This window comes from Balaenoptera borealis, assembly GCF_965194805.1.
Source record: "Balaenoptera borealis genome assembly, chromosome: 13".
Lineage (NCBI taxonomy): Eukaryota > Metazoa > Chordata > Mammalia > Artiodactyla > Balaenopteridae > Balaenoptera > Balaenoptera borealis.
This window is the reverse complement of record NC_138870.1, coordinates 19129261-19150449: the sequence shown is the minus strand read 5'-3', so window position 1 is coordinate 19150449 and position 21189 is coordinate 19129261. Positions and strand designations below refer to the sequence as shown.

The window sequence follows — 21189 nt, the reverse complement described above, 5'->3', positions numbered from 1 at the left end:
AGAATTAATCATTTGTAATGTCATGCTTTATACTTGATTTTTAGTGAGAAATTAAAAATACCCTGCTGGATTCATTTAATAAAAATAAGAATATATTTTTAAAACATAGGCAGATCAGGGTAGTGGGCAGAGAAAAAGGCTAATTACATAAGAACAGGACATTGAGGGCATCAATCATTAATAGTTTAAGGAGGCTGAAACCTTGTGAGGGCAAAGATGTTTAGAATGAGAGATGTATTAAATGATAGAACAGTTTTGGAAAAGTGGAAAAGGCAAAAGTTAAATCTTGTAGACATAATAAAGACTTTGTCCCATGTAAGCAGAATTACAGAATTTGGCAAGGAAAAACATGGTTGAGGAAGCAGTATATCTTGCCATCATTTAAAATAAAGTCCAGTAGTAAATATATGAAAGAAAAGGTGGATATGTTATAGCATATTAAAAGATGACGCTTTTAGTTTAATGTGCTCATAGTTGTATGCTTTGGATTGAGGTGTTAGAATCTTTTGATTCTAATTGAGGTGTTAGAATATTTTGATAATAGTTGGCACATATTCAGAAACCAGGTTTTTTCGGATACTAGTTTCAGAAAAATAACTTGATAATTCTGAAAAAAAGTGATTTATTTGGTAAATATATTCAAATCATTTATATATTTTTCTCCATCATTAGGGAATATTTAGCCACTCCTGTCCTGTATTACCATAGAAAATCAAGAATTGACCACATCAGTAAGAAAAGTAGTTGTTGATACAGTTTCTATTAATGCTAGAAACTGTTCATCAATATTGTATTTTCTGGACTCTCTGAATACCAGGTGTTAGATGCCTTCCAAGAGAAAAAAGAAGGGAACACATGGTAGTCAAACATACTTACTAATTATTAGACATTCCTATTTCAAAAACATTAAAATGTGGAAAGATATAGGAAAACATTTTATATCATACAATAGTATTTCATGAAATACGATATATCATGCACACATTTATTAGAACTTATTTTGTGCCATGCAGTTCACTAGATAATAGGTGTGCAAAGGTGCCAGTCCTCCTATTTTCAGAAAGCTCATATTCTGGGAGGATAGAAGAATATGTAAATGGCTTACTGTGTGTTATGGAGTGACACAAGATACAGAGTTAAAGAGGAAGGCAGGATTAACTCTGTGGCAGGGAAGCTTATAGAGGTGGTAATTCTTGAGCTCAGTGTTGGATGGTATATGGGAGATTCACGCAGATTTATATTTCAGACAGTGTATTTGGAGCCATGTTAATACATTCTTTGAATGTAGTTCTGAAACTTCAAGCATTTGCAAAACGGTATCCTAGCCATTACTCATTCGATGATGTTTATTACATAGCTACTTCATACTTATTTTAAGTTTTTTGCCATTAATACAGAATGTCTTGGTTAGTTTACCTTTTTTTTTTCCTGCCCCCTTTTCTCCTGCTTTGTTGTCTTAGTTTATGTTAACTACAAGTGATAGAAAATATTTTTATAGAGCAGGAAGAAGGGAACTCAGTATCTGAGAATTTATTTAAAAATTATTACCTTTTCTTACCTTGTTTCTTATTTTTTTGGCCTGGTAACAGACTTTGAGAAAGACAAGATGAATCTTGCTGCTAGGAAGGAGGATGTAACATTTGCAGATCTGTATGTGACACGCCTGGAACAGGAGGTGCATAGGAATAAGACAGGGTAGCCCATGGCCACATTTGCATTAACTCATTGACTAGAGGTTGGAGAATGGATTTAAAAGCAGCAAGACTAGAGACAGGGAGCCCAGTTAGTAGATGCAGTGGTACTGGCCAGATAAGTGACCTAGGATTTGGTGGTAATGGGAGAGCTAAAGGTTTATAGCGCACTTACTATGTACTACATACTCTTCTAAGTGCTTTATGGTAGTAAGTCATTTAATCCTCAAAACACAACCCTGACATAGGCATTATTCCTATTTTGTAGATGAGCAATATGAAACGTAGAAGTTTCCCCAAAGTAAAATAGAAAGTGACTGAGCCACAGTTTCAACCTGACTACTTTGGCTTCAGGACTTACACTCGTAACCATAAATTCACGAACTATTTATAATGTAAAATCCACAGGATTTCATGATTAGTAGGATGTGGTGAGTGAAACAGGCTCTTGGCAACTTTCAGCTGAGAGAGAAAGATAGATGATGGTTATTCCACATGTCTACAAGTCTGACATCCCAGGGGGCATGTGGAAACTCAAGTCTATTTGAAAGTTCAGTTGTAAACTTTTAAGAGTAAATTTTCATAGCCCTAGCTTATTGTTTCTCAGATGGCTATGATCTTTTTTTTTCTTCTGAGTTTACCACTAAAAGTATTTCTGAATAGCTCACACATACATGTTTCTTAATTAGTAATAGTCTCAGTGAGTTGAGGAAAATTTGTTATTCTTTCTTGTGTAGGATGCATGTCAGCTTAGATAATTTTTTCAGGAAGTGACAAGAGGAAATATAAAGTAGTTATATAATGTGGTTTGAAAAGTACTAGTTTGAAATAGCTTATAAACTTAGACAATATTTTTAAGAGTGTTTTTAAGTCCTGAGTTAGTAAAACAAGGTGTTTGAAACTAAGTAACTTTCCTTTTGTTTCTGAGAATATTCTAAAAAGTTTTCTTTTTTTTTAAGTTTTAGACAGATTGTAGATTTTAAGACATATTAGACTGAAGATTTTCTCAGTCTTATAGTAAATGAACTTTGACTAGTGATAATACAAGCTCTAGATTAGTGGTCTGAATTTAGAAAATATTACTCTTTTTTGTTAGTTTTTAGAACTGTAGTTGTTTAGAAATTTCACTTTATTTTGGGGACAAAAATTAATAGTTAAAACCTAAGAAAAGTATAGTTACTGCTTTAAAAATATTTAATTTTAACAAAATATGTCAGCTGATATATAAGGAAATATTTATAGAATATACATATCAGTCTGATCATGCAGATATTTCTTCAGTGGTTGTTTGTGGAGTGCCCGCCATGTCTTGAGCACAGTGCTGGGGAGTGGGAACACCAGTGTTCATCCAGTGTAAATCCTCATCCTTTTTACATACCTGGTCTAGGCTTTTTCTTATATTATTTTGCTCTGTGTGTGTGTGTGTGTGTGTGTGTGTGTGTGTGCGCGCGTGTGTTAGTTAAATGAAGATAGGCTTTCTTGGAACTTGAATTCTGCTGATGATCTCAGCAATTATTATTTTTCTACGTCTGAGAGACACTCATGAGCAGCTGTGCGAACTAAGCCTAAAGTAGTTAAGCAGCTTTTGGTTTTCAGTATTTTAATAAGGTTTTCAGGAAATAGATATATAGAGTTCAGGAAGACATAAATATAGCATGCGTGATATGTGAGCTTTTCTTTATAATGTGACATATAACTGTAATACATAATTTTCTCTCTATACATAATGTAACGATATTCATTACTTTTCATTCTTTACTATCTGTCTGTTAAAAAAAAAATCAGATGGGTAATCTCCTTAAGTGTGAAATTTCACTCTTTTCATATATATGCATATGTAATGTGTAACTGGATATTCCGTTACATTATTATAATGTAACATGTAAATGTAATATATCATTCTCTCTCTGTATAAAATAATGTAACTGATCGCCAGTTACATTATATATAAAGAGTGAAATTTCACAATCAAGGAGTAGATTACGTATTTGACTTTTTTTTTTTTTACAAATAGTTAAGACTCCAGTTTGATGCAACATGGATTGTATCCCAGCCACCATCCTAACGTTCTAAATTACTATGTCTTGAAGTTTGCTCTGACTTTGCACATCACTTCTTCTATAATGAGACTCTTCTTTTTAGTCTGTACTGAATCACCACCCAGTTTAAGGTTGTATACTCCCTTGAACCTGCACTCTCTAATTTCTATTTCATTAGGGGAAATATATCTTCTTCAAAAGGTTGTTTTGGGTTGGAATATTCATTTCAGGTATTTGAGAATGTAGCTTTTTGTGCTGTCCATTAACAAGATACACTATCATTGTACTGAAAATCCTACCTAACACTTCATCTTCTTTTGCTTATTTAAAAATTAGATTGAGTAACTATCCATTTCCTGTTTTTCTTTCAACTAGATTAAAAGATTCCGAAGGACAGAGTTATTCTCTTCTAGAGCTATGTAAAAATAGAACTAAATTGAACACTTTAGGTAGTCAGCGTTTCTTAGTTGCAAGTGTGTAATTGCCTAAAATCTCAAAGGGATTCAGTTTTATAAAAGCATGTTATGTTGAGTTGTTCACTTCTTTACTTTTTGAGATGTAAACTATTACTGTCATTTTAGGAATCTTTACCAGTGTCACCTGTACTTCAAAAACAAGATAAAATGCTAAAACGATGGCAAGATATCAAGCTATGGCCATGCTCTAGACAAGTAACAGTAGTAAAATGAATTGACTGTGGTGTCAACCCAGGTGTGAAGACATTACCCCTAAAAAAGGCATCAGTGAGGTATTGCTCTAGAGCTCAGTTCATGCCTACAATTAAAAGGATATAGTCAAAGATTTGTGATATTAGCAATGAAGAGTTTTGACCCTTAGAAGAAAAACATAAAATAGTATGAAATATAGTTTGAATAAATAAATAACTTTTAATATCTCCTAAAGTGATCATCTTTTTATAATTATAAATAATTCTATAGATTATTGGGAGGAGCATGGTATTTAAAGTGAAAATATTTTTTTCTTGACATCTCTGAAATGTTTATTTGCAACCCTCGCATCTCAGCTGTATATCCTTCAAGTGACCAGATTGTATCGTTTCATGTATGGCATGTATAGTTGCCAGTAAATTTTTAAGCCAGATTCTTTGTTTTGCCTTTTATATAAGTATGGTAAATCCTTAGTTTTTACTTTTGTAGGGTGAATAAAACACTTCAAATTCACTAGTGTGTTTCCTGTAAGAAATGTAATTAGCTATTTCTAAGCTTTAAAAATTCCATTAATAGGGATTAAATACTATGATATTTCTGAATTTTCAGTGGTAATAAGTTAGGCTGAGTTATGATTACTACTTGAATTTTCTCTGGCTCATCTCTGGCATTAAGTATAAAATAGGCTTTGAAGATAAATTTAATTTTTCTGTAATATTAAATAAATTGATTTATCCTAATTTTATCTTAATTAACCCCTAAATTTAATAGCCAAAAAGTTCCTTTGACTTCTTGCTTACAGTTGTAGGTAATTATTGTTAATCCAATTACTAGTTTGTGATTAAGTGCTCCCTACTGTATGCTTGCCTTGCTTTCACCTAGAATCTAGGGCCATTACTTTCTGTAACCATTTCAGTGAGCTGCCATAGTTTTCAGTCTGTACTGTCACCTGATCCAAGCATGCGCCAAAACATCCACTGTTTCTGGCTCTTGTCTGCTGAATCTGCTTTGCAAAACCCTTCGTTCTTTGAGCTTTTGCTTTAGCCAAAAACCAAATTTAAGAAATTCTTTGGAGTGTGGACATATGCCATTTGCTTCCTTAGCCCCCCTGTTATGTAACTCTTTAGCTTTTATTAAGCTTGTAAATACTTTATTAAGTACAACAGTGGCATCCCCATGTGTAATTGTGTGGCTCATGTGTCAAAATAAAGGCTGCTTGTGAACTTGTCAGAAGAGAATGAATGCTCTACTTGCGCTGCATTCAGCATTTTTTCTTGTTTGTTTTTTTTTGTTTTGTTTTGTTTTTTTTAAATCAGCCACTTATTCTTTCATAGTGTTTGGTTTAATTATCTGATTATTTTATGTATTATACCAAGGTAAGTTCGATGTAAATAAACTTTGTATTCTATGTGGTTACATGTATCTCATAGTAATTATTAGTACATATTTTTCCATTTAGGCATGCTGGCCTTTCTAAATAAATAGATCTTGAACTTAAAATAAGTAACTTCCTCCATTTTTCATTAATTTAAACAACAATATTGTGGATTACTTCCTGTAAAATTCATTTTTAAAACAGAAAAGCTACCATGTATTACTTGCAGCAAGATGTAGGCAAACCTGATGTGAGAAATCTAAAAACGTAGTATACGATTATTTGGTTTAGCAAGTAATATTGTAAACTTCCAGAATGATTTAAAAAGTAAATAGCACGTTCTACTGTTAAATTTTAGAAAAGTTAGACTTTTTATTTTACATAGTTTTTCAGGAAAATAATTATTTTCTAAACTGAGATGTATTTCTCTTATTTGTGATATCTGTTTTCAAAGAATCATAAGTACTTTGATAGATTGAGCAACTACTTGAATAATAGTTCGTCTTACGATATAAAATTTCCCTATTAGGAAAGGATGATGTTAAATAGATATCCAAACTGGTCTGGAAACATGTATGTCCTAAAAAGAATGGATTTGAAAGTATATTTGTGCTGTTGACGTCTCCATGTCATTTAGGAATATGAAGAAGTTCTTTAACATAGTAGTGTATGTGCAAAACAGGGCCACCTAATTGTCTCACACATTTCTTAATTCATAATATTGATTGCTAACACCATATTGTAGTATTTTCTGTTTCTTTTCCTTCTTTATTTTATCTCGTACTCTGATCTTTTCCTGAGTTTCCTGGAGTTTGCATTTCTTTCTTTTCTTCTGAAAGAAAGTTTTAGGGTAGCTCTGTATTGGATCCAAAACTTTAAATCAAGAACTGGCTGGCATCATTTGTAGTTCTGGCTCTTATCTCCTCATTTCTCCCCTTTGCTGATCTCCTCCCTGCGGAGGAGATCATAGGAATGTGAGCTATACCAAGCCTTTTAACCTTTCTTTACTTTGCTGTCTTCAGTATTTCACTAGTGAGTATGATTCTACTTATTCTACTTATTTTGAAAAATGTATTTGAAAACTGCATAAGTACTGAAATTCAAGAAAGAAGGCTTTTGGATTGTTTGATTTTCAGTCTTAATAGTGCCTTTTATGTGGAAAATTTACAGTAAGAACTTAGCATATTATTTAGAGTTGTTTTTTCTATTCCAAATTGTTCCCAAACGGAATTGCCACAAAAAGAAACAAATTAGGATATGCTGATTACAGACCGTTTCTGTTTTTAACATCTTTGCACTTAAAAAGTTACTATATATGCAGCTGCTGTTCACCAGTAGCTAAATGCAAGTGATTAGGAAGTATGTGTGACAGATGCTCCATCTATAATGCTCCATTACAAGCAATATTGGACTCCTCTATGGTAATAAAATGCAATTCTGTGATTCTAAAGCATTTTCTTAATGACAGAGCCATTTATGGAGTTACAGTGTTCTATCTGAAATTTGTCCTTATATACATTAACCAGATTCTTTGTATTAATCTTTTAAATGTATTTGCTTTCCTTATTTTGCATTGGCCAGTCCCTTTATTTCTTGCCACTTTGCTTCAGGACCCACATCTCTTTAGAAGAATGGCTACAGATGGCTTTCTGCTTTTTAACATTGACAAATCTTTGCCTTGGAAAGAACCCAGGATATAGCGCATTATAAAAAATAGGTACCAGGAAATGAAATCAGAATTTAAGTTAAATTTATGGATATGACTCATAAGGTATCCACTCAGTGAGGTGAGACATAGGATGTCCTTTTAGGTTAAGATTGGAATCTGGAAACTCTGGGTCTACCTTTCAAGTTGTATCTAATAAAATACATCCCTATAGATGTCCCTTAAAGTAATAAAGCAGATAGAACTAGGTGGTTTATCTTCTAGCAATCGAGTTTAAAATGTTAAACTTTTTGAGAAGTAGCATTAAATTAAAATGTTAATAAGCTTTTTGAGAAGTAGTATTTTAAAGATGTGAAGTTTTAAAAACTGTTGTAGAATAGTACTTCTTTGCGTTCCAGAGTATGCTTATTTTAAACATTTCTTGTTCAAATAGACAATGTGCTATTGAGTAGTGAACTGATTTAAAATTTATTTTTCAGATGAACCAGAAACTCGAGATGCGTGGTGGGCAGAAATCAGACAAGAAATAAAATCACATGCCAAAGCATTAGGCTGTCATGCTGTAGTGGGCTACAGTGAATCAACTAGCATTTGGTAAATGAAAACAACTTGATTTTCTAGATGCTGTAAGTTACAGATTGTCATCTGAAAGGGGGAAAGCTTTATGCAGATACAGGGAAAAGAAGAATAGTAGAGTGGTCCAGGAGCATGGGCTTTTTTAGAGTACATCACACCGAGGTTCATATGCCATTTTTACTACTTAATTAATGTGAAACTTTGGGAAAGTTACTCTACTCCTGTGAGCCTCAGTTTGCACACTGAAGTGGAGATAATAACTGCCTATCAGTTAAGGTTATTGAGGGATTAAATGAGAATATAATACTGGCACATAGGAAGTATTAACTCTAGGCCTACTTTACTCCAGTTTGTGACTCCACTAACTCCTCTGGGATTTTGGAACCCTTGATCTATTGTAAATGAACTTGCCATGTGTCTTTAAAGTTCATTGTAAACTCTTTCTGCCTTCTTTTACTAACTGTAACTTAACTTTCTCCTGCCAACAGATCATCCTTTCTAACTCTACCCAGTTAGGAAGGGACTTCCATACTCTTAGTTCTCAATCCACTTTTCTCCTACCTTTCATTTGGAGAGCCTCTCCTCCTTTAAAGTCCATGCCATTCCACAGTTCAGAATTTTCTACCTCCAAAACTTTCTTCTGCCTTGTTCATTACTGCTTGGCCCATCTCCTCCAGTTAAACAAGGTTATCTCCCTTCTAACAGCCTGGCATTGTACTTTCTCATTCTCAAATCCTCTATCCCCACGTGACTTTCAGCCTTATTTTGGACCTCATTGTGGCTTGAAACTGCTTCTCTTTAAAAATTTGAAACCATAAAATTTCCCTCTTGGATCACAACTTAATATTTTTCCACCCATCCCATTTGCTCATTTACACCTAGTTTGTTTTGACCCTTATCCTAACCAAGAGTTTTCCCAGTTCCTTACATAGGTTCTGACTTTACTTGCTATCTGCCATCCTTGAACCCTACTTTCCACTCGTTCAGAAGTTTGTAGTGGATATCTCATCTAGAAACTGTTTGACCTTCTGCTGTCTTATTTTTCCACCTTGTGTTGGATAATTCTTACTGCTAGCTATTACATGGATAACTCTCTTGTGGTGGTGGCGATCATTTTGGTTGGAGAAAAAATGATTAGACTGTAGTAAATGAGGATGTTACAGAGCCATGCTATTTCATCTTCTGAGGACCCTTTCTTTTCCTTTGCAGACCACGTATTATACCCTTGAACTGCTGTATTCCCATAGTAGCTGTTCTACTTTTGTTAAACTACTAACTTTGTTATGCTTATCCTGCCTTACTCCCCAGTAGGTAGTCTTGCTTATTCATGGATTTCGTGTCATGCACTCTCCGGTCTTAGGGATATGGTTTTAAAAGACATAGTTCTTGCCACCAGATTCACATTCTCCTGGAGAATTATGACAAGTATAATATATTTTATGATAGAGACATCCTAGGATGCTTTAGGATCTCAGAAGGCTGGAGGTTAGAAGTAGGATTGGAAGAAAGTGTTAATGAAGTAACTGAAGCTTGAACTGAATCTTGGGAGATGAGCATGAGTTATATCAATGAAGAGAAAAGGCATAGGGAGGGTCTTCAAGGTGAAAAGACTAGCATGTGGAGAAGGCCAGAGGTGTAGATCAGTGGCTGGAGATAAATCACAGTTGCAGGAGCCTATAGAAATGAGTTCAATTAATTATTAGAAGTTTGTGTTCACCTGATACAAACTTCTCTTTTCCCTCTAGACCTCAAAATATCTTTGTCTTTAAATCCTGTCTTTACTAGTTTTTTCTGTTCTAACCCATCCTACTTACTATTATTGGATTCAGTTCCCTGAAACGCATACCTTGAAATGCACGCCTGCTCTTGTAGCTCCTTGATTTGGCGCCTTCTGTGGCTCCCCGTTACTTTTTCTGACGTTCTCAGTGCCCACTTAAACATTGTAAGCCTGGCCTCTTACAGATCAAGTGACCATTTCTTTTATATCCTTTCTTCTGGTCCATTTACTCTTTGTTTCCAGCATTTCGTCCCTAGGCTGCTACTTTTCTCATTAGCTTTGGGTGATCTCATTCAATAATTATGTTGATTGTTTAATTTTTTTTTCAAGCTGGGTGGTATGTAATCAAAGAGTTTCAAAGAATTCTTTTGAAAATCAGTTTTTATCATACATATAATGATGTAGCATAAGCTCTGTTTAGTTTATTTTGTATTTTATTTGTTTCAGATATCTTTTTATTATTAAGTTTGAATTAAGCTATAACAATATAGATATTTACATAGTTGTGCTTTTAGAATAATTTTAATAAAATTCAGTATACACTTAAAAGAGTATTTTAATACAGTTTGATGGGTTATTACTGGATTCAGCAATATAGTTTATTACTACCTTTATTTTGAAGCATTCCAGCTTTATTCTTTATCAGCTTTACCATATTTTAAAGGAGTCACACTGCTATATTTAAAATAAAATGCCTTTCCATGAAAAAATAAAAAAATAAAAAACAAACAAAAAACAAATAAAATGAATCAATTGTCATTAATATTATGCTTTATCTTTTACAATTTTTAAATAAGAAAGAATTCTTATCTTTTCCATTTTAACAACATTACTTCTGTTTTCTTTTCTAGGTTTAGGAGGTAATCCTGTGATATTAATATTTAGTAGAGTCTAACTTTAAATTTAAATTGTCACCCTTGTAATCACTTTGATATTTAACATTTTCCAAAGTTAGATTCCCTGAAAATGTTAACTTGTTTATGTTTTTTTCTTTTGTAGTGAAGAGGTCTGTATTTTATCTGCATCCGGCACAGCAGCTGTACTGAACCCTAGATTTCTGCAGGATGGCACCGTGGAGGGCTGTTTGGAACAGAGGTTGTCATGACAGCCTGGCTTATTTTCCTTAAGGGCAGAGAAGGGAGAGGTTGACTTTCTTCCTCTCAGAGCTGGGCTAGTCCTTCTCTATGAGGGTGGGTTACAGGCGTGCAGTTTTGAAATCAGGACCAGGCACTTTACTGATTTTTACTTAATCCATAGCAACAAAGAAGTTGGGTTCTGCACTGTATGACACATCATTATTTCTAATATCTTGATAAATGACACATATGATTACCAATTGAAGGATTTCAAGTATACATTTTTTTGTTTGCTACAGTGTAGAAATAATTTACTTTGAGTTTTCTCTTCCTTTCCTTTTCCTTTCTCTTACCTCCAAAACAGGAAAAGGTCATGAAACAATTTTCATAAAATTCTTAATTTACAAAACAATCAAAACACTATGTTATCGGAAAATTACGTATAAAAGCTTCAATTATGTTATAAAAGCTTCATGAAATATAACTTTAATATATGTGAAAGAGAAAGTAAAAATGAAAGCATTAGGTAAAATGAGATTACTTTTTGTTTTATTTGATTATTGGTCCCTTTAATCTGTTAGCTTCCATAAATGTCATAAGTATTTTCCATAAAATGATGAAGTTATCAAATATATATACAAAAAACTATTAGTTTGGTACCAGAGTTTTCCCAAATAATATAAATTTTAAATACACCTTACCCTACACTATGCATATTTATTTTCCCCCAGTATTAATGTATTAGTGTATATTAAGGAAGAAAGCAAAAAAAATTCTGTATGTGATCAAATTTAGTATAAATTTGCAAGTCTCTGTATAGCAAAGAAAGATATGCTAGCTCTGGTAGGCACACAGAAGACCTTGGTCAGTTTCTTCTTTTGTCAGTATTAAAAATGAATTTTGACCATAATATATTTCTGAGCATTAAAAGTCATGGTAAATAGGAAAGTGGAGGTGGGACATTTTGAAGTATATTGAGCAATTGGAATATTCCTTTGAGAAAACTGACTTTGCCATTGAGTTGTCCCAGTGCTGTCATATAGTTCTCACCTGTGGCAATAGATTCCATTCTTCGCTAGATAGAAGCCTGATTAAACAAACAACCTTTCCCATCCGGCTTGGTTGTTTCGGTATTGTGGCTTGGATGGACACAGTGAGCTCTCTTGAATGGCAGTCTGATGCAACAGATACCATCCCTATTTGTAAAAGAGGAAAATGTCTTTTTCTTTCTGCTATGAAATTATTAGGGCTTACTAGAGAAAATTTGAAAAATGTAGGAGAGTAGAAGGAAGAAAAAAATTCCCTAGGGTATGAGTATTCAAAGATAATGCCTTTTGTACATTTCATATTTCAAATGCTTTCATAAATTTTAGCACTTTTATTTTTTATGCCTTATGATGTTACACCACTTATGTTCAAATTTCTGTGAGGTGTTTAGTTAAAAATTGCCCCAGTTTTCATCTTTCTGTGTCCCCTTTTAACACATGGGCTTTGGATTCAAACAAACTGGCATAAAAATCTGAGGTCTGCTACTTAGTACTTAGTGTGACTGAGCAAGTTACTTAGTATCTCAGCTTGGTTTCAGGCCAAGTGGAACTAGTTTTTGTTGCCCTCTGTTGGGTGTTATATTACAGGGGGTGAGTATTTAGCTATAGTTTTCTTAATCTTCAAAAAAACAAAAAAGACCCTTTCTAGGTAGATATTGTTGTTGCAGTTTTATAGAGGAGGCTCTGAGAGGTTAAATGACTTGCTCAGCGTCACACAGCTCTGCCCAGATCTGTCTGATTCCCCTGTTACTTCTAATAGGCGAGAATGCCATCTCAACAATAAAAGAATAATATCTGGGAGAAACTTAATTTGATTTAGAGGGTTATTGTGAAAATTCAGTGAAATAATGTATACAAAGAATCTACAGAAAGCCTGACTCCTGGTAGGTGTTGTATGAGTTTTCTTTTCCCTTTTTAATGTGTCTACCTGCCAAATTTCAACTTTTAAAGGGTTGCTTTCGATGAAAGGGATTTGAGAACCCACATCTTACCAGAGCCATAGAAGATGTGGCTGTGTGAAAGCTGGGATTTCTCCATGGAGCTTCCCTCTGTTTCCCTTCCTGTTCTCCTCATTTCCTCATATTTAATGACTGAATAAATACTTAATCATTCTAAAATGATTTCATAAACAGCACAGTACAACAGACATTTTACAATGAATGGGGGGGGTTGTGGGTTGTTCATTTGTGCTTTATGTATGATGGATATTCATTTCTGAAACACGGGTGTTTTGGTTTTGCAGAAATGCTAAAACAGACATCATAAATTAGAAACTTTAGAGTATGCCTAGCTTTAACTTACATTTTTTCCTCTTAAATAGATTTGTTTTTAACCATAGATTTTTTTCAGATTGTTAGGTTGGTTAAAAAGTTTTTTTTCTTAGGAATTATTTTGTGATTTTATTTGTGTTATCTTTGTCACACAGTAGAAAAATGTCATGCTTATTGTCTAGCCATTTGTTTTTATGTTGTATCCCAAAGGAAAAACCATTGGAATGATAGTGGTTTTTGTCAGGTGATAAGTCATCAGACATAAGAATTGATGCAAAATGACTCTACTTGTATAAGCCTCTTCTTTCATAGCACAGTGCATGGTTCTGATTTCCTGGTCATTTCTTATCAGTCATAGTGGTACTTACTATGGTCGAAGTTGTGGTGTAGTTTGTATACTAGTACTGGATATGTAATATATGTTTTTGAAAAAATGCATAGAATTTTCAAGAATACCTTTTTTTTTCTTAATGTATTCTTAATAGGCTAGAAGAAAATTTGCCTGCAGGCTGTGGATTTTGCCATATACCATATGATGAACTGAATATGCCATTTCCAGCTCATCTCACATATTGCTATAACTGCAGGAAACAAAAAGTTCCCGATGTTCTCTTTACAACTATAGACCTCCCAATGGATGCAGCAGTTATTGGAAAAGGTTGTCTCATTCAAGCAAGGTATGTTTGTGAAGACGGTATTTGGGGTCCTTGGAGGAGTATAGGGTATGGAGTCAAATAGACGTATTTTCAAATATCTGCTCATTCCTACCTGTGTGATCCTGGGCAGGCTTGGCAATTCTATCTGAACCTCTTACTTTACTGTATGGAAAATATGGAGGAAAAATATCCTCTTTATGAAACTCAGATAAGTTTATATGCAAAAGCAGTTTTAAACATTGAAATTCTGTACAAATGTGTATTATTATGAGGATTATTAATTAACCTGTTGCAGGCTGGGGGTGTGACTCAGTATGCTTTAATGACATTAAATATCTAATACATTGTGGAAATTGACTTTTTCGTCTTCTTAAGAACAGTGCTATGTGGTGTTTCCTTTACAACTTCAGTTAGCTGTTAAGAGTTCCTTTTAAAGTGTACTGGAATAGGAAATGCTAAATTGTGGTTGGCACACAGGAAACAGCTGCAGCTATCTAGGTCACCAACAACTGCCAGGCTACCAAATCCATTGAGCATTTCTGTCCTCATTTTACTTAACATCTCAGCAATAATCACACACTTGATCATTTTCTCCTTCTTGAAACTTTTGACTTCACAATGCCACACCTCCTCCTTTTTCCTACCTTTATGTATAGTCTTCAGTCTCCTTGTTGATTCCTCCTCATTTCTTGTTCCTTGAGAGCCGTGTGTTTGGACCCCCTTTCAAAGCTTTCTCCCTAGTTGAACTCATCAACTCCTATAAGTCTGTATGCTGTCTGTAAGTCTAGGACTCCCAAATTTATAGCTCTAGTCCAGAACTTTCTTCTGAGTTTCAGACCCATATACTTTCCTGTCTGCTTTACACATCATTTCCTTAGGCATCTCATACTTGTTCCAAATTGAACTGCTGATTTTCTCCATTTCTTTCATATTGGTCTTTTCTGTTTTAATAAGTGATACTTGCTCTATCCAGTTCTTTCTTCCAGATATGGTATTCTGCCTCCCCATATCAAAGTTATTACAAAGGCATGTTACATCTTCTTCTAAAGTATGTTTCTAATCCATTTACTTTTGCTTTCATTCCCTGTTGCATCTTAGACCTTCCATTTAGGATTGTTTTTCTTTTGCTTGAGTTATCTCCTTGAGTATTTTTTTTGGTGGATCTGCTGGTGGTGAACTGTCTATTTTTACTTGTCTGAAAATGAGTCTATTTTATCTTTAAAAGATATTTTGGGCTGGCAGTTATTTTCTTTAAGCACACTGAAGATACCCTTCCACTGCCTTCTGGCTTTCATTGCGACTGTTGAGAAATAACCTATTAGACTAAATGTTGTTCCTTTGAACTTTGTCTATTTTTTCCCCTCAGGCTGTGTGTGAGCTATTTTATTTGTCTTTGGTTTTCTGCAGTTTCCCTATGAAGTGTTAGGTATGGAGTTCTCTTTATCCTAATTGTTATACCTTGGGCTTCTTGGATCTGTAGATTGGTGTCTTACATGAATTTAAAAAAAATTTTAGGTTAGTTCTGTGTTTCATCTGTTCTCTCTTCTTGATACTCCAATTAAAAGTATGTTAGACTTTCTCACTGCCTCCTCTATGTCTGTTATTTTCTTGTCTTATGTTTTTTAATCTTTTTGTTTCTTTATGTTATATTTTGGATATTTTCTTATTTATCTTTCAATTCTTTAATTTTCTCTTCAGCTGTCTTTAATATGCTATTACACCTAATAATTGGGTTTTAAAATTTTTGATAATCTATTTTTATTCCCAGAAGTTTTATTTTGTTCTTTTTCAAGTATATCATATACTATAGTCTGTGATTGATTCTGTAACTGATGATTTTAATATCTAAAATCTTTTTTTTCCTGTTGTTTCTGCTGGTTATTGTTCATTGTGTTTTACTTGCTTTGACTCGCAGAAAGTTGCAAAAATTGTATAGAGTCCTGTGTACCCTTCAACTAGCTTCCCCCATTGGTGACATCTCATACAGCTGTAGTATAGTATCAACTAGGAAATTGACATTGTTATAATACTGTTAACTATGCTACAGACCTTATTCAGTTTTACACTTTTTTAAACTTGCATTCATTTGTGTATATATGTATAGGTCTATGAAGTTTTATCCCACAAATAGATTTGTGAAAACCACCACCGCAGTCAAGATACAGAACTGTCCCACCACCACAAAAGAATTTCCTTATGCTACCTCCTTATGTTTGTACCCTGCATTGCTCCTTGCCCTGGTCCTGTGATGCTTTTAGGAAGATTTTTAAAGATATAGTTTATTCAGTTTTTTTTTTTCTGTTTTAGGTAAGAGGGGATTAGTCTTCATCAGCAGTTCTCAGAGTGTGGTACCTAGACCAATAGCATCACCATCTTTGGGGGACCGTATAGAAATGCGAATTCTCAGGTCACGTGCCAGACCTGTTGAATCGGAAACTCTGGGGATGGTAATTGTTTTTTAACAAGCCCTCCAGATGGTTCTGATGCAAGGCAGAGTTTGAGAACTATTGGCCTAAATAGCCTGGCTTGCCAGTTTGGGGATCTTTCCTTCATCTTCACAGCTACCTTTTTTAGTCCAAGCTCTCATTGTCTCTTACCTAAATTTAAGCCTCTTGTCTGCCATCCCCACATCAGTTCTCTTATCTTTACTCCATTCTCTGTGTAGCAGTATAAACGATGTCCTAAAATATACTTTGGATCGTGTTACTACTTAAAACCTATGTGGGCGTTCCCATTGCTGGCAGAATAAAATCAAACTCCTCACCATGACCTGAAGCCCCTAACATGCTCATGCCCATGCTTAACTGCACCCTCATCTGTGCTGCCCTCACTCTTGCTCACTTCACTTGACCTACAGTGGTCTCCTTTTGGTTCTTCTAATATGCCAGCTCCATTCTGTCATTGTCTTTTTCCAGCACTCCCAATTCCATCGTGCTTTTAAGATCCCAGTTCAGGTGTCATCTCTGCTGTGAGGCCTTATGTCGAGTTATTCTCACTTTTCTTCACCTGGTTTATTTTCTGCACAGACTGGATTCTTAAGCATTATCTGTGGTTGCCTTGTTTCTTTGTTTATTCCTACTCCCCTCCCCTCTGCCCCCACTGGAATATAAGCATGAACAGGGACTTGGTGTTTTATTCATTGATCAGTGCCTTTGTGTTTTATTCATTGATCAATGCTCACCACCTAGAACAGTGCCTGGCACATGGTGTATACTCAAGTAGGCTTTGTATTCTTTTAATGAGTAAATTAAGTTTTTTCCTTTGCTATCCACCCATTATATGATCACAGGGAGTTATGAAATCTAAGATGCAAAATTATATTCTCTAGTGATTTTGATCAGTATTTATTTCATTTCTAGAGATTTTGAGATTTTTTTCCTTTTTATTCAAATAGGACTTTTAGCAAAAGTATGTACAGTGAAAAAAATGGCAGAAAAGATTATTGATAAAACTTAAGAAGTCCGTTTGAAACAATTAAATGTTTTATCAAGCACACTTTTAGAAACTTTAAAAAAATTGGACATTTCTTAAGATTGTACCAAGAACACTCTCCACTGACTAAATTATTTTCCTTAACAGGTTGTGTCGCTTAAAAAAGAAGGCACAAGCAGAAGCAAATGCCACAGCTATCAGTAATCTGTTGCCATTTATGGAATATGAAGTGCATACTCAGCTAATGAATAAACTAAAACTCAAAGGAATGAACGCTTTATTTGGACTGAGAATTCAGATCTCAGTGGGTGAAAATATGTTGATGGGCTTAGCGGTGAGTTTCGATGTTTTGGTTTTGTTTTGTGATTCCTGTAGTTGTAGATTGTTTTACGTGATTCAAAGAGTCTTCTAAAAAGACTTATCTAAAGATCTGGCATTAAGGCTTTTAAGGCTTTAGGGACATTATAAGAAGTAAAAAAAAATCTAGTGATAGGCTTTCAAATGTTTTTATATTTATAAGAGTATTATTTGAAATTAAATTAATAAACTATTATATAAATTTTTTATATTTATACTATTATTATATTTTTGTATTCTGATCATAATTCCTATGGTCAGATTTCTAAGAATTGCCATGTATAGCTTGTTTTGTAAGTCGGCCACCACTGTTCTGAACTTTATTATTGTTTGTACATTGCTAAAACAGGGTTTCTCCTTCTTGGCACTGTTGACATTTGGGGCTGGATAACTCCGTTATATGGAGCTGTCTTGTTCATTGTAGGATGTTTAGCAGCATTCCTGGCCTCTGTCCACTAGATACTAACAGCTTCCCCACAGTGTGACAACCAAAACTGTCCCCAGACGTTACCAGATGTCCTTTGGGGGACAAAATCACTCCTGAGCGGGGAGGACCACTGTGCTAAAAGAATCTTTAGTTTTAATGGAGAAAATCAATACATGAGAGAATGTGCACCAGTGCTCAGCAGTGCAATGTGCAATAAAATACGTGTGTTTCTGAAGCGCTAATAAATTGTGAGGCAGTGAAAAGCTCTTTATCTCAGCTTCATGTTCACCTTGGCTTATTAGAAAATAAGTTCCGACTAGAAAGTTACCAGTGGGGAAAGTGCGAACTGCCTTTTTAAGTAGCCTGAGACCCAGAGAACTAGATACCTGCAAAATATTTATGGAAATTCTCTCATATTCTCCACACTTTGTCAGCCAGAATTTTTGTCTATGTCACCAGTACTTTTCAAATTGGAATTCTCTTGTCATCTTTCTGAGACATGCATAGAAATTTAATTTTAAGAAATTTATGGGGGACTTCCGTGGTGCTTCAGTGGGTAAGACTCCGCACTCCCAATGCACGGGGCCCAGGTTTGATCCCTGGTTGGGGAACTAGATCCCACATGTCACAACTAAGAAGTCAGCATGCCGCAACGAAGACCCAGTGCAGCCTAAATAAATAAATAAATAAATAAATAAATAAATAAATAAAAGAAATTTATGGAATTTGTTTTCTTTTTCTCAGTATGCATTTGTAGATAAAATGCTAAATTGTTTCCTGCTTCATCTGTTCTTTCTATAAAAGCAAATATGCAAATTTCTGTATGTAGGGGATAATTGTGTGTTGATGATTAATTAGGAAATCTCACTTTTTTAACAAGAGGAATTTGCAGTGATTAATAAAGATAATCTGATTCATATTAAAATACTTGATATTTAGATTAACTTGGGGAAAAGAGTGTTCGTTATAATTCACCCATCTAAAAACTCACAGGCTTAGCGAGGGCATAACATAAATGTGTAGTCAGGCTGAATACAGAACTGTAGTTATTGGTGGGTGTCTTCGGAACTAAGAGCTTGGTTTAGATTCAGAAGTTTAAAGAACATTGTGCCAATTGTAGCAAACACTTGATGGTTGAGCCCCAGGAAACTAGTTTGTGACCCTGGTATAATTCTTCAGTGCCTGCCTCAAATACTGCCTTTTCTGATTCTTACTAATCTTTTCTTCCTGATCACTAGTGACACTCATTATAACTGTTTGAGCTTTTGATCTTTGTGCTGTTTTAGCCTGTGCAGTTAAATCTCAAGGTCCCAAGAGTTGCCTCCATGATAGCTAATCCCCGACGAGTGCCTCCTGGGTGTCCGGCACTGGGCTGCTCCAGAAAGAATGTAATATTATCTTCACTTTAGAAGACGAGGACACGGATGCTGTGATAGGTTGAGACTTGTCCAAAGTGATATGGTTATAGGTACCGGAACTCAGTTTCAAACCCAGGCCTGTCTAGTTCCGGAGTTTGTGTTCTCAGCCATTCTGGGCTGTTGCCTCATTAGTGAATGCAGTTAAAGTGTTAGAGATGGGGCACTATGGCGCAGAAGGTGTTGTGAGCTTGAGCATGAGACTGGGTGGTGAGTGCAGTCATGGACACATGAACAACCCAGGAGAAAGAGCTTCTGGGGATCAATTTCATCTGCTGCCCAGACTTCATCATAGAGTACTATACCCTTTCTAGGAAAGACTTTTACAAAATTGACAATTGTGTAATAACAGTAACAACAACAACAAATCTAACAATTCAAAATACGCAAATATCCAGAGTTAAAAGAATTGTCTTCTCTTTTCTCCATTCCACTCCTTTGATGTTAACAATTTGATGTTTGTACTTTTATACTTTTTTTTTTTGCTTTGCTTTACTTACAGAAGCATATTTAAACATAAATGCACATAGGTGTGTGTGTGTGTGTGTGTGTGTGTTTTATCTTGTTTTGTATTTCCCCTAATAGTTTTTCAGTACTAATGGCATGTAGTACTGTTACAAAGTCACAATTTAGTAGTTATTTAATTAAATATTTAAAATAAGTCTGTATCAAGTTTTCTCTCTTGGTGATTATGGAGGCAGAATGGTATAGTGGAAAGTTCTTGGTACTCAGAGTCGGAAACAGATTCAAGTCTCTTCCCCACATTTATTGACAGTGTGATCTTAAGTTTCCTATCCTTTCTGAACTCAGTTTCTTTACTTGCTTTGCATGTTTCCCTTTTACTTTTGCCACTTTAAATGTAAACTACTCATTCATGAAAAATTTACTTTTTAACAACTTTCAATCATATTTTTATAAGCTGTTTTTTTCAGTGCAGTTTTTTACAATCATAACAAAAAACTTTAAAGTCCAGTTGGGTATGCAGTGAAAAGTAAATCATCCTTTCACTGCTGTCCCCGACCTACCCACAGTTCTTGCTGGAAGTAACCAACCCCTGTTACCAGTTCTGATTTTTTGTGCCCTTCCACATATGTCCTATGCAAGCACTGGTGCTAATTATCTTTTTCCTCCAGGGCAAGGACCACATTCCTGAATATGAAAACTTAAGGACCATTATTCTTTAGATATTTTTTTCTGATTATTTCCCCATTATTTTTACCAGTCAGCCACAGGTGTGTATTTAGCAGCTTTACCAACGCCTGGTGGTATTCAGATTGCTGGGAAGACTCCTAATGATGGCTCGTACGAGCAGCATATATCTCATATGCAGAAGAAGATAAATGACACGATTGCTAAGAATAAAGAATTATATGAAATCAATCCTCCGGTAAGTGAAATAAATCTCCACTGTGAATATATAAGTTGCTATTTAGATTTTAGTATATTTTTAGGTTCTCTTAAAGATTTTTCCGCCACTGTCTAGATTTGCTCTCCTCATTGCTCATTCTTTCACCTCCCTTTACATCCATGCTCAAATGTCTTATTTTTTAGGGAGGCTGACTTTGACCACCCTATTTAAAAAATTAACTCTCCTGTCAATTTTTGGTACTTCCTATCCTCCTTCTGTGTTTTATTGTTTTCTGTTTCTCTTATCTCTGTGTGTCTTTGTGTGTGAAATATGTTTTTGATTTTTGTCTATTACTTGATACGCCCGATA

General features: G+C 34.7%; 1 protein-coding gene across 25 annotated transcripts in view; it reads left to right on the top strand.

Annotated features, from left to right (window-relative positions):
* The window catches only part of C2CD5 (C2 calcium dependent domain containing 5), an 88293-nt gene that overhangs the window by 44223 nt on the left and 22881 nt on the right, over nucleotides 1-21189 (top strand). For all 25 annotated transcript variants that reach the window (XR_014233631.1, XM_082351927.1, XM_082351919.1 and 22 more), the window contains 5 exons: nucleotides 7919-8033; nucleotides 10792-10887; nucleotides 13671-13862; nucleotides 17421-17607; nucleotides 20695-20859. Coding sequence is in view for 24 of the 25 variants with exons in the window: in XM_082351927.1 (XP_082208053.1) it covers nucleotides 7919-8033; nucleotides 10792-10887; nucleotides 13671-13862; nucleotides 17421-17607; nucleotides 20695-20859 (755 nt within the window). In the remaining variant the exon portion in view is untranslated. The remainder of the gene's footprint in view (nucleotides 1-7918; nucleotides 8034-10791; nucleotides 10888-13670; nucleotides 13863-17420; nucleotides 17608-20694; nucleotides 20860-21189) is intronic.